The sequence below is a fragment of the Physeter macrocephalus genome, chromosome 7 (assembly GCF_002837175.3).
Source record: "Physeter macrocephalus isolate SW-GA chromosome 7, ASM283717v5, whole genome shotgun sequence".
Classification (NCBI taxonomy): Eukaryota; Metazoa; Chordata; class Mammalia; order Artiodactyla; family Physeteridae; genus Physeter; species Physeter macrocephalus.
In genome coordinates, this window is record NC_041220.1 from 79,723,385 (window position 1) to 79,737,007 (window position 13,623).

At 38.0% G+C, this 13,623-nt stretch overlaps 1 protein-coding gene across 4 annotated transcripts in view; it reads left to right on the top strand.

Annotated features, from left to right (window-relative positions):
- Positions 1 to 13,623, top strand: part of RFC1 (replication factor C subunit 1) — a 77,667-nt gene that overhangs the window by 50,079 nt on the left and 13,965 nt on the right. For 2 of the 4 annotated variants that reach the window (XM_024116833.3, XM_028492054.2), the window contains exons 8-18: positions 737 to 824; positions 1,701 to 1,975; positions 2,716 to 2,823; positions 3,885 to 4,064; positions 5,447 to 5,551; positions 7,640 to 8,039; positions 9,632 to 9,744; positions 10,122 to 10,187; positions 11,243 to 11,357; positions 12,646 to 12,737; positions 12,954 to 13,091. In XM_024116833.3, the coding sequence (XP_023972601.1) occupies positions 737 to 824; positions 1,701 to 1,975; positions 2,716 to 2,823; positions 3,885 to 4,064; positions 5,447 to 5,551; positions 7,640 to 8,039; positions 9,632 to 9,744; positions 10,122 to 10,187; positions 11,243 to 11,357; positions 12,646 to 12,737; positions 12,954 to 13,091 (1,680 nt within the window). Of the gene's footprint in view, positions 1 to 736; positions 844 to 1,700; positions 1,976 to 2,715; positions 2,824 to 3,884; positions 4,065 to 5,446; positions 5,552 to 7,639; positions 8,040 to 9,631; positions 9,745 to 10,121; positions 10,188 to 11,242; positions 11,358 to 12,645; positions 12,738 to 12,953; positions 13,092 to 13,623 lie in introns of all 4 variants that reach the window. The other 2 variants (XM_024116851.3, XM_024116847.2) reach the window with 2 other exon arrangements.

The window sequence follows — 13,623 nt, forward strand, 5'->3', positions numbered from 1 at the left end:
CCGCAACGGGAGAGGCCACAACAGAGGGAGGCCCGCATACCACAAAAAAAAAAAAAAAAAAAAATATGAGCCTTATTTCTGTTGAATCACATTCTGTTAATATTGTCATTATCAATATCTGACTATTTTAAAAGATTTTACAGCAGGCAGGTGTAAGACAATAGGGTATGGTGGGGACTTTGTCATTTGAAAAGCTTTACTTCATCTAAAGGCATTTAAATTAGAATTATTTTTAAAAAATGCTGTGTCATGCACCCCAATTTGTGACCTCTTTGTAAAATGGAGAGTTTTGAAGGAGCAGTGAAGAGAATGGACATTTTTTTCTCTTGAGAAAATACTCTTTATTTTTCTTTTTATCTTTAGATTGTTTTTAATTTAATCTTTTGGGTTTAGATTTTAGTTTTTAAACTGCATAATGCTAACAATTTGAGAATGGAGATGAAATCAGCAGAAACAAGGCTTTCATTTTCAGACTCACAAGTGGGGAACAATTGGCATAATTTTTTATAGATGTATTTTTTGTGCCCTTTCATCTGTTTCCTCATCTGTAAAATTAAAAGTAATAAAACATGTTTCATTTGCCCCAGAAATTTTGTGTATAAGTGAATGAAAATTTATTGTATTGTTCCTCTACTTTGGAAGATGACCCTTAATCTTTGGTTGATTTTAACAACATATTTTGTGGTAATAGTTTTCCTGTTATTTGTCACATTTGACACTTTTTACGTTTTCTTAGGCTCGGAAGGACCCAGGAGAGAGAGAGATGTTTTCATCTGTACAAGCCAGTTTATGTAGAACAGAAAAACCTAAATATCCTCATAAAGGTAAAACTAGAAGAAAAAAGTAAGCTGGAACATTTATCTTTATCGAAGAAAATTCATGTAACCACTTTTAAATGTTCTGTTCAGTAATTGCCTGGTATTCTTAGATAGATATTTCATAGAGGTACTGGAGTATGTACTACTTAGATACCTGGAAAGCTGTTTGGATATTAGTTGGTGTAGAATGCCTGTCTGCTCTGATTGCGAGACATGTATCATAGCTCTTGGCTTCATGTTTATTTCCAAGTGTAGTGCAACTGTGTGGACTTCAATACATGAAGACAAAGGACTAGATGTTTCAAGCTCATAGAGTTGGCTCTTAGTTGTCCAGGTCATCTGAAGCTCTTCTGCTGGTTGTCTGTAGGTTTTAGTCTTTTTTTTTTAGTGGTCCTGATATCTAACCATCTGTTAATATAGATGGGCTTAATCTTATATCTGTTCATATAATTTTAGTCTTGAAATCCCAAGATTCTTTCAGACTTTATTACAAACAGAATTTTTTATGTGACATATTTTAATTAGCAACTTTTCTCTGTGTGAATTTCAGATCATTGACGTTTATCTGTGGAATAAAGTCCATGTTCTCAGATGTAGTTTACCATATTATTTCAATTAGTGAGTAATTTATATTTAAAAAAGCAGATCCCTTAATTTGAACTGGTTCTACAGAGAAGTAATATACAGATGTTTAATTTTTAAAAATAAATGTTCTGTATAAACTGAAGAACTAAAATCTTAATGTGCATGTTATGAAGTCACCATATGACATTGTGTCCTACTAAGATTATTCAGTTGAAAAATGAAAAAATAATCTTGATATTGGGTATCATTTTCCAAAAACAACAATCATAATCTTTTCTTTCTTCCTAATAAAAACAGAACAATTTTCAGATGACAGAAAGAACTGCAGTCCTAAGAAGCAAACTAAATGTGAAAGTTCAAAAGAATCTCAGCAACATTCCAGGTCATCCACTCATAAAATAGGAGAAACTTCTTCTCCAAAAAACAGTCCCAAGCTGGCACTTTTGAAGAAAAAAGAAGAAAGTTATAATAAAGAAACAGAGCCTATCGCCTCAAAAAGAAAAGAAAATGCCATTGAGTTAAAAGAGACAAGAACTCCTAAGAAAATCAAAAGTTCTCCAGCTAAAAAAGAGGTATAAATTTTCTAAAAGCATATCATTTGGGGGCTGAGTGTTGATCTTGGTTTGATTGTTTTCAAATTTTATTTCTAACTTTATAAGTCATTATCGTACTTTTTTAAAAAAAAAATAAATTTATTTATTTATTTATTTTTGGCTGCTTTGGGTCTTCGTTGCTGTGCGCAGGCTTTCTCTAGTTGTGGCGAGCAGGGGCTACTCTCCGTTGTGGTGCGCGGGCTTCTCATTGTGGTGGCTTCTCTTGTTGTGGAGCATGGGCTCTAGGCGCACAGGCTTCAGTAGTTGTGGCACGCGGGCTCAGTAGTTGTGGCTCGTGGGCTCTAGAGCGCAGGCTCAGTAGTTGCGGCGCATGGGCTTAGTTGCTCCGCGGCATGTGGGATCTTCCCGGACCAGGGCTTGAACCCGTTTCCCCTGCATTGGCAGGTGGATTCTTAACCACTGTGCCACCAGGGAAGTCCCCCTTTTCGTTTTTTTTGCTTGGGGCTAGCAACTTGGCTTATACACCCAGTCTACCCTGAGGTGTGTGCCTTTAGAGAGAGTCAAAAGGTTTGAGAAGGGCTGATGGCAGGGATGTTTATAAACCAGGCACGTGTAAATTGGGGAGTACCTCTCTAGCTAAAATTGTTAATATCAGGACGAAACACTGAAGTGACTTAATGTTTATTTATTGATATGTATTTTTAATTTTACATTAAATTTGCATGACTTTATTCAATTTCCTCTCCCTCTCCCCAAAGTCTATAAGTCCTGAAGATTCTGAAAAGAGACGCATTAATTATCAAGCTTATCGAAGCTACTTAAATCGAGAAGGTCCCAAAGCTCTGGGCTCCAAAGAGATACCAAAGGTAAGAGTATTGAGAGGATATGTCATGGCCTCTGGCCTGTGGGTCCATGTATGTATTTACTATGTTTACAGTAGCAGAGAATTAATAATTAAAAATAAACAGAAAAGCCTTAGTCACCATCTTTACGAATTAGGAGATAGGCTACGGCAGTCACAATATTAATACTCTTTGCCTTCATGGTGCTTATGGTCTAACTCAGGAAAGAGACATTAAGTAAATTATTATTTAATTATAATTGTGATATGTGCCATAAGGGAAAAATCCGAGATTCTTTTAGGGGGTGTAACAGAGGAACCTGGCCCTAAGAGGAGTTGTAAGTGGGGGGAAAAGTATGACCAGATTTGCATTTCAAGGAGAGCACTCTGGCTGCTGAATATAGAGTGCAGTGGAGGGGGAGGAATAAATATAGGGAGAGATGGTGAGAAATAATAGTGACTTGTCTAGGCTAGTAGCGGTGAAAGGGCTAAGAAGTGAAGTAGCTTCAATGGAAAAGGCAAAATCTGTAGGACTTGGCTCTCTTTGGTGCGTGTCTTTTGTATTATCAAGTTAACTTTCCAATCAAGAGATTATGTGCTGTTGCCTCTAAGTTGCTCGCAGATTGTTAGATTTACTATCATAGGGTAAACAGCCAGAGAGAAGGGCAGAAGCTCAAACTTGTTTATTTTTTTCAGAATTGAAACTTTCATTTTTTAACAATAGCAAGATATTCTGTAGGTGCATTGCATCTGGTTGTTAAAGTTTTACAAGTTAACTAGTAGTTTAAATATTTAAAAAAATGAGAATAGTATGAATGGATAATTTTAATACACTTTCCTAACCACATTGGACATATATTTTTTATTGCTGGTTTTATAAGTTTATTAAATGTTAACCTACATAAGAATTTCTCAGGATTTAATTTGTTCCTGCTTATTTGCTGTAAATTTCCTGTAAATTTTTTCATGCTGAGATTATTTATGATGTCGAATGAGAAAAATCAACTTCCTGCAGCTTTGATGCCAAATGTTTCTTTGGAAAGCTGCCATGTAATTTCCTCTCTGCTTGAACACTTTGGTTTTTAGGGAGCTGAAAATTGCTTGGAAGGCCTTACATTTGTAATCACAGGAGTGCTGGAATCCATTGAACGAGATGAGGCCAAGTCTCTAATTGAGCGTTATGGGGGAAAAGTAACAGGAAATGTCAGCAAGAAAACAAACTACCTTGTCATGGGTCGTGATAGTGGTCAGTCCAAGAGTGATAAGGTGGGTACTGCTGTGTTCTCAGCACAGTGAAGTAGCCTGCTTGCCTTGGCAGGCTCTTCATGTGACCATATGTAGTAATGTCCTTTACACGGAGTGAGGTGAAGGAAAAAAATGGAAAAGTAATTTCTTCACTACATTATTTCTTCTCCACAGAAATGTTGTTTGGCTTTGACCCTGTGATTTTGGTTTTCCAGTTGAAGGCACAGTTCCTATTTACTTGGCTTTCTTAGTGTAGTATTCTAGTCAAAATCTTTTTTTGAAGATAGAAGCAAATGCACTTTTCCTCTTTTCCTAGTCCTAAGTATTCCTATATATGCTGCTGTGGACTCCATCTTAAGTTTTTTAACTGGAAGATCTTTTTATTGGAAGGTCTGTTGGGTAGTATTGCATTTAGTTCCAAGTAATAGAATACCTGACTAACTGTGGTTTTGACAAATAGCTGCTTATTTCCTTACCTTATGAGAATTCCAGAGGCAGGCAGTTGCGTGGGATGGTTCAGCACCTTGGTGATGTAGCTAGACTTAGTGCCATCCTCCACTTCTGTCTTCATGCACGTTGCCTTGTGTTGCAAGGTAGCTGCCACTCTCAAGTTCACACGTAAGGCAGGAAATAGGGAGCAGTGACAAGATGTTATACTAGCTGTGACTGATCTTATAAGAGTTTTCCTGGAAACACCTCTTACAGAATTCCACTTAAGTCTCATTGGCCGGAGCTGTCACATGGCCATTCACAGCTACACGAGAGGCTGGGGAGGATGAGGACTTTTCTGATTCTCAGACCAGTCATAGGTCATCACTTGGAGATGGACACATGGGAGTTCTGTGAGCAGGGATAAGGTGGAGGAGAGTGTCTGCCAGCCGATACGGCTTTGACCCTAGTGGCTTTGACCTTTGTAGGGCAGAGAGGGAAAGGTAAAGCAATCCACAGAAGTGGCAGTGTGATACCTCAGGTGCCAACCCACCGCTCTTAGAGGAGGTATCAGTTATCTTCTTTCTTTTTTTTTTTTTTTTTTTTTTTTTTTTTTGTGGTATGCGGGCCTCCCTCTGCTGTGGCCTGTCCCGTTGCGGAGCACAGGCTCCGGACGCGCAGGCTCAGCGGCCATGGCTCACGGGCCCAGCCGCTCCGCGGCATGTGGGATCTTCCCGGACCGGGGCGCGAACCCGGTTCCCCTGCATCGGCAGGCGGACGCGCAACCACCGTGCCACCAGGGAAGCCCCTTTTCTTTCTTTTTAATGATACTTTTTCATGAACATGGTTTTAGAAAATATTCCAGTGTTATCTAATTTACAAATGTGGTTTTTCACCTTCTGACAAGCCTGAGAGTCATATTTTTTTTTTTACAGAAAGTAATGGTTTCAATGATTTGCATTTTTAATTACTAGGCAGCAGCCTTGGGAACAAAAATTATTGATGAAGATGGCCTATTGAATCTGATTCGAACTATGCCAGGCAAGAAGTCCAAGTATGAAATAGCAGCTGAAGCTGAGGTTTGTATACAATGAACTTGACTTATTTAAGTTGGTGTATAGCAACTTCCCTGTTTCATAGAGACATTTCTTGGGTGGATGCAGGTCTGTGGGCCAAAAAATTAACTTTTCCTTCTACCACAAATGAACTTACCTTATTTCCTTTTGAGTGGTGGGTGGACTGTGCTGTAGGCTGTTGTCTTTGATGTGTTTCCTTACCTTTCCCAAAGGAGTATGAGGAGGGAGAGGGGACCTTGTATTGCACTTACCATATCTACTTAAACCGTCCATATTTTCCATATTCTTGCAATAACATTGTGCAAAGGTTCTTGCTTAAGAGTTCTTTGACGGATATACTATAGGTGTCAGCATGATAATATTTTCATTTAGAACTATGTTAGAACTTTTCCAGTTGTGACAGAAACCAAGCCGATATTAGCTTTAGCAAAAAGGGAAAAATTTTGACTCACATAACTAAACTCTGGGCAGTCGGATGTAGGAACTACTGCATGTACAGACTGCAGTGCTTTTAGGACCCTTTCAGTTTCTGTCTCGCCACTTCTCCTAGTGTTAACTTTATTCATTTCCACTATATACAGGTCTTTTCCATGTGTAGGACACAGGGGTGCCAGCAGCCCAAGTTTAATGTCCCCAGCTCTGTCACCCAAGTGGTGAGGTGGTCTTCTGATTTATTCCAGTTAGAAAAATCTTGGGGAATGATTTGGATTAGCCTGTCATCAGTGTCCCCTAATGTTGACAGCTTCCATAGCCATCGTATAGTTATCAAAACCAGGAGGTTAACATTGACGCCATGCTGTTAACTTCACAATTCCCCCCCATTATCCTTAGGATCCCACACTGCACTGAGTTGTGTCTTCTTAGTCTCCTCCAATCTATGATAGTTCCTCAAGTCTTTCCTTGTCTTTTTATGACCTTGATTTGATGAGTACTAGTCAGTTTTGTAGGATGTCTCTCAGTTTGGGTTGTTGATGTTTTCTCATGGTTAGATTGAGGTTATGCATTTTTGGCAAAGAAGACCACATAAGTCATACTCTGTCCTCCTCAGTGCATCGTGTCAGCTGTGCATGATGTCGATATGTCTTATTACTGGTGATGTTAACCTTTATTACTTGGTTAAGATGATTTCTGCCTGGTTTTCCCACCAGTGAAGTGACAGTTTTTCCCCTTTGTAATTGATAAATATCTTGGGGAGATACTTTAATACCTTGTTCCTCAAACATTCACCCACTAATTTTAGCACCCACTCACTGGTAAAGAGGCACTTTAAAAAAAATTGAGACAGTATTCACACATCGTAAAATTCACCCTTTTATAATGTATGTTAGTGGTTTTTAGTATATTCACAAGACTGTGCAGCTGTCACCACTGTCTATTCCAGAACATTTTCATCACTCCCCACAGAAACGCTACACCCATTAGCAGTCACTCTTCATACCCAGCCCTGGCAACCACTACTCTACTTTCTGTCTATGGATTTGCCTGTTCTGGAAATTTTCTATAAAGGGAAACATGTAATATGTGGTCTTTTTTTCTGGCTTTTTTCACTTAACATCGTGTTTTTAAGGTTCAGCTATGTTGAAGTATAAATCAGTGCTTTACTCCTTTTTATTGGTGATTAGTATTCCATGGTGTGGATATACCACATTTTGTTTATTTGTTCATCTGTTGATGGCCATTTTGGGTCGTTTCCATTTTTTTGGCTATAATAATATAATTATTTGTATATATAAAATAGAATGCTGGTATGAACATTTGTGTATGAGTTCTTGTGCAGGAATTAAATATTAACTAGTCAGAAAACAAATTCTTAATTACTTTACCTTTTTTTAAACTGATTTTATAATACTTATTACTTTCAAAAAACTAATATATTCTAATTTTAAAAATTGTATTTGGGTGCTTTTTGGTGTGCTGTTAATTTTTTTAAAGTTTGGAAGGTGGGGATTTCCACAAATAGGGTCCATTGTGAAAAGACAGACCCAGGTTGGGTAGCTCATTTGGATATCTCAGATTGCCCTCTAGAGTACATTTAGAAGGATAGAAATTCTCTATATCTCATCAGGTTTCTTTTTTCCTCCAATTTTTAAGATGAAGAAAGAAAAATCCAAATTGGAAAGAACACCCCAAAAAAATAACCAAGGAAAAAGAAAAATTAGTCCAACTAAGAAGGAATCAGAATCTAAAAAGTGCAAACTGACTCCCAAAAAGGAAAGCTCTATAAAGTCAGTAAAAAAGGAGACAAGTATGTTTCAGAGAGGCCTGGACTTCAAGGAGCAGGTGGCTGAGGAAACAAATGGTGACAGCTGGGCTAGGAATTTGGCTGATGACAGCAGTGAAAACAAAGTGGAAACTTTGCTCTGGGTGGATAAATATAAGCCAGCCTCGCTCAAGACCATAATTGGACAGCAAGGTGACCAGAGCTGTGCCAACAAACTCCTACGCTGGCTCCGAAACTGGCACAAGAGTCCATCCGAAGATAAGAGACACGGTGATTTTACAGCTTCATTCATTTTTCTGTGTGTCTGTCACCATGTCATTGCTCAGTGACACATGTGTTAGGAAGTGTAGTAGTTGGTTCACTGATCTCTCAGCAAGCATTTATTGAGAGGCTGCTCTGAGCCTAGGTGCTGTACTATACCCCAGGAGTGCTATTGTGAACAAAATACAGTCCCCTTTAAGGCACTCCCGGTCAGTGAGGGAGACGTAGATAAACCAGTAATTAAAATGTATTGTGCTAAGTACTGTTACAGGGTTAAGTATAGGGTCCTCAGCGGGTGGAAGTGTGTGGTCAGGGATTTCCATCCCTAGAGGAAGAGATATCTAAGCTAAGACTTGGAAACTAAGAAGCCGTTAGCTAAGTGAAGGGAGGGGAGTGTCAGGTGGGAGAGCATAAATGTACCAAGGTCCGAGACATGTGAGAGCAAGACCCCTGAGAGGGCCAGAGAGACTCGGGAGGAAAGGTGCAAATAAAAAGCTGAGGCACGCTTACAGAGTAGGCAGCCTGAAAATCCCAGTAGCATGTTTGCTTTTGGTAGGCACGGAAAATGAACAGTCACAATATATATTTAATGTCCAAAGTATTTATTATTGGAACTGAAGTTTCCAATCACAGATGTTAGTAGTATTGTTTTGAGCTCCAACCACAGACAGCCCTGGGCGATACTGTGTGAGAAATAAGAAGGAAAAATTTAGTGAGCATCATAGTGAATTCCCAAAGCAATGACTGGGTTATTAATGTCTAGGTGGTCACTAGACATTGGCCAACAGTGCCAGTTTATTTCATTTGTAACAGTTAGATAATATAATTGTAATAATACAGGGTTAAACTTAAGCTGACCCCTTTTCTCTTTCCAAAACCAAATAAAAGGTGGTATAAGTGCTTTGTGTACCTAGAGAAGACTTTTTAAGGCTTCAGGTGAACTATAGTCCGTTTTCCCATGCCTGAAGTAGGTTTAACCATCTCTCTCTCAGTCCTTGTATATGAATTGAGAACCCATTACGTGCCAGGTCCCCATGTGATAAGGGGAGGAGTTGAGCTGGGCAGGATAGTTGCAGATACAGCATCTTCAATTCATTCTTTTTGTGATCATGTAGGTGACTGTGCTTGTTAGTATTTACTGAGACATGCCAGGCTCTGTGCTCAGCATGTCCATCCTCACAACATGCCCACTAGACGCATTCCTATTGTTACCCTCATTTTACAAAGGAGGAAACAGATACAGAGGGGTTAAGTCACTTCTGAAGTTCTCCTAGCTGGTGAGCGGTAGATTTAGGATCAGAGCCCAGGTCGTGTGCTCCATGACCTGTGCTTTTGTAGGAAAGGAAACTCATAAGATTATTGTTTCAGATCAGGGTTTTAAAGTTAGTTTTCGTGTTTTATTTTGAGTGGAGGTGAGGTAGGGAGTAGAATTTCACTAAATGCTCTGGAAACTGTTGTTTATACTTTGTAAAAAATATTCTACAAATTTCGAACTAAACTGGAGGTGCTCCTGATGCTAACTTTATGCAGTTATTCCTGCCATTCCTGCATTTCTGTTAGGTAGTAGAGGTTAACATTCTGGAACTTCTTTTTTCCTATAGCAGCAAAGTTTGGTAAATTTGCTGGCAAAGATGGCGGCTCCAGTTTTAAAGCTGCATTGCTCTCAGGCCCTCCCGGTGTTGGCAAAACAACCACAGCTTCTCTGGTTTGTCAGGTGGGTATTCTGTCGTTACTTTCCTAAAATCAAACCTCTAGAATTTGCTTTGGTTCTGGGCATATTTGTCATTTTCACCCTTTAAAAAATATTGGTAATTATAATAATAGGTGATATTCACTTGTGTGCCAGACAGTGTGCAAATAAGCCCTTGAGTGTATAATCTTATAGATAATGTGTCTTACAGACTCTTATAGATACAGATATCTTATATACCCTTGTAGGAAGAATTCTGTGTACTCAATATAGGTACTGTTGCCATCTTCATGTGACAAATGAAACAGGCTTATAGAGGAGGGTGCTGGCACAGTGTGAACCCAGGTAGTCTAACTCTTCACTGCTATGGGATCCTGCCTTTGCTCTTGTTGTCTCTACAGCTGCCATATCTCTGGACAATGAGAGGACGAGGCACTAGAGCCAACCAGGGCTCGTGTATCAGGATGGTATGAAATGATACATGAACTAGTATCAGCATAATAAAATGAGAGGTTTTAAACTTACTTTAAATTTATTGCTGGATTGGGACTTCCCTGGTGGCGCAGTGGTTAAGACTCCATGCTCCCAATGCATGGGGCCAGGGTTCAATCCCTGGTCAGGTAACTAGATCCCACATACATGCCGCAATTAAAGAGTTCACATGCCACAACTAAGGAGCCTGCGTGCCGCAACTAAGACCCGGTGCAACCCAATAAATAAATAAATATGTATTAAAAAAATGTATTGCTGTATTTCCCAACCCTCTGTTGAATAGGCTGGTGGTTTCATTTAGTCTTTGTTGTATGGACCAGACCATAAATTTTTAGTTGGTGTAATAACTATATATTTTCTACTCTATTATTTAACATTTAAAAAAACAAAAAATTTTTTCCCTAGTCTTTACAATTGTGAATGGCTCTTTTTTTCCCTTTATTATTATCATTACTTTTTTTGGGAATTGAATTACGGTCTTTCATTAATGCCTTATGATCAACATAATGATCAATTTTGGGAAATAAGTCCAAATTACTTTTCACAATTTGAGAGGAAGATTGTGTATCGGGATAGTTTGACAAAGAATGATTTAACTCTATAGTTTATCTTGAAGAGTCAATAATTACTTTTTGGTATCTTAATAAAGATTAATTCTAGATCTACTATTGAAATTTTAGGATGGTTATATTTAATTCTTTTGGGGACTTTAAGAAGCAGACTGCTTAAAATTGCTTGTGTTCAAATATACTCTTCCAGATTAGTGATATGTCAGCTAAGGTTTTAAGACCAAACTTGTGTGTGTTTACATGTGTGTGGTATGTTATGTATACAATATTTTTTAAAAATCTCTTAATAATGTGAGGCATATTATAGTTAATCTTATTGTCTGTTAGTATCCTACTTTATCTTTTCACCCATGGTTACTTATGTGACTTCTCTACCCTCTTTCTTCCTTAATTGCCTTGTTTTTTTGGGGTGAGTTATTAATTTGCATTGTGATAGTAATTGTGTCCAACATTTTGATTAGGAATTGGGATATAGCTATGTGGAACTGAATGCAAGTGACACTCGGAGTAAGAACAGTTTGAAGGAGATTGTTGCTGAATCGCTGAATAATACCAGCATCAAAGGCTTTTATTCAAGTACGTGGATTTTTAAACTGGTTTTTTTTGGTGTAGGGGGGAGAGGTTATGTAAGAAAAACAGGTTAATTTCAATGTTCAGTAACCAGTATTGAACATTACTATGTGCCAGGCACCCTTCTAAGTCCTAGGGCTAATGAGAGAATAAGAAAAGCCTCTGACATAATTCTGATAGGACAGTAGTTAACTTTTTTTTTGGTCAGGTTGTAGTGGTTTCTGAGAATGTGATAAAAATGTATATGTGGACATATTTATGCAGATTTTAGAGGATTCACAAGTGAATCCTGTGAAGAGAGAAAGTTGATAAATAATACAGTGCGATGAGAGAGGAGATAAAGGCTGTAGGTGAAGGAATGATTCTATTTGAGACATAGGGGAAAACTACCAGTAAAAGGGTGACGTTTGTTCAAAGGGCCTTGAAGAATGAGAAAGGGAATAGTTTGTGGGTGGAAGAGGTTATTTCAGGCAAAGGTGGTAGAGGAGGAGAAAGGACATAGTGTGAAAGTGCCACTGTGTTTCAGGTTGTAGCTAGTGGTCTGGCATGGCCAGAGTTTATGCGGAAAATAAGATACCCAAATTACAGACTATACTGCATATTTAGAATCTGTGGTATATTGCTTGGTCACCTGAACGATAGAAGATGATAAGAATTTGCTCAGGAAACATCACTTTTACACATGATTGGTGGGAGTATAAATCAGTATAGCTCTGGAGAGCAATCTGACAGTATTGCTCAAAGTTAAATTATACATATCCTTTAACCCAGAAAATCCAATTCCTGGAATATAGCAACCGTTATACTTGTATATATGCAAAATGACAGATATATGTAGGGGTATTCATTGCACACGATTCATAATAGCAAAAGATTGGAGGCATTTCATATTTTATCAGTGGAAAGTGGTTAATTATGATGTATGTGTAAAATGGAATATTTAAATAGCCTTTAATAAATGAGGTGTTCTGTATGTGCAGATAAGGAACAGATCACGAAAACATATTAAATGATAAAACCAAGGTGTATATTTTTATGTACACATGTTTTTAATATGTATAGAATGTCTTTTAAGGGATATACATACAGGAGACTGTTCCCATTGTTTGCCTCTAGAAACTGCATATCCTAGGGGACAGAGGTGGGAAAGAATTTGCTTTTCACTGCTTACTCTTTTGCCTTTTGAATTTCACGCCATGGACCTGTGTTACATAGATACATTTTTAAAGCAGCCATGTTTGAACAATTGTGATTTTGTTTGTGTCCCGTCCCATTGCTTCTCAACATGGGGCAGGCAGAGCAGCCCATTCAGTAGGCACGAAACATGCTCTCATCATGGATGAAGTAGATGGCATGGCCGGCAATGAGGACAGGGGAGGAATTCAGGTAATGAAAGCACCGTATTTTTGAAGTTTTACTGTTGATTTTTATTTAAAAAAAAAAAAATATATATATATATTTAAAGAACTTATTATCATGCTGTGATATTTACGGCAATTCAGGCATGTTGCTGAGGAGGTTTTAAAACCTAAAATACATACGTTGTGTGTTATTTTGTTGTTCTTTTATAAATTGTTTTTATGTTGCAAATTTGCCTTTCAGGAATTAATTGGCCTGATAAAACATACAAAAATTCCCATTATTTGTATGTGCAATGATAGAAATCATCCCAAGATTCGATCTTTGGTTCATTATTGTTTTGATCTTCGTTTTCAAAGACCTCGGGTTGAACAAATTAAGGTATGATAATTGGAATATTTTTCTCCATCACACTGTATATTTTTGGGTCAGTTTTTTTTTTTTTTTCATTTTTATATCTTGACAATATATTGTGTTGTCTAGGGTATGGGAAAGGGTATTTTCATATGTTAATGACATGTATAAATGAGTACAATTTGGGGAGGAACTATAGCTATTACAGTTTTAACATAAACGTAACTTTTGAACCAGTGCTTCAAGTTCTGAGCTTTATCATAGCATATACACAGAGAAAATATGATTTCTTTTTTTATTTGTCTGTTTTTTTATACTGCAGGTTCTTATTAGTCATCAGTTTTATACACGAGTGTATACATGTCAATCCCAATCGCCCAATTCATCACACCACCATCCCCACCCCACTGCGGTTTTGCCCCCTTGGTGTCCATACGTCTGTTCTCTACATCTGTGTCTCAACTTCTGCCCTGCAAACCAGTTCATCTGTACCATTTTTCTAGGTTCCACATATGTGCGTTAATATACGATATTTGTTTTTCTCTTTCTGACTTACTTC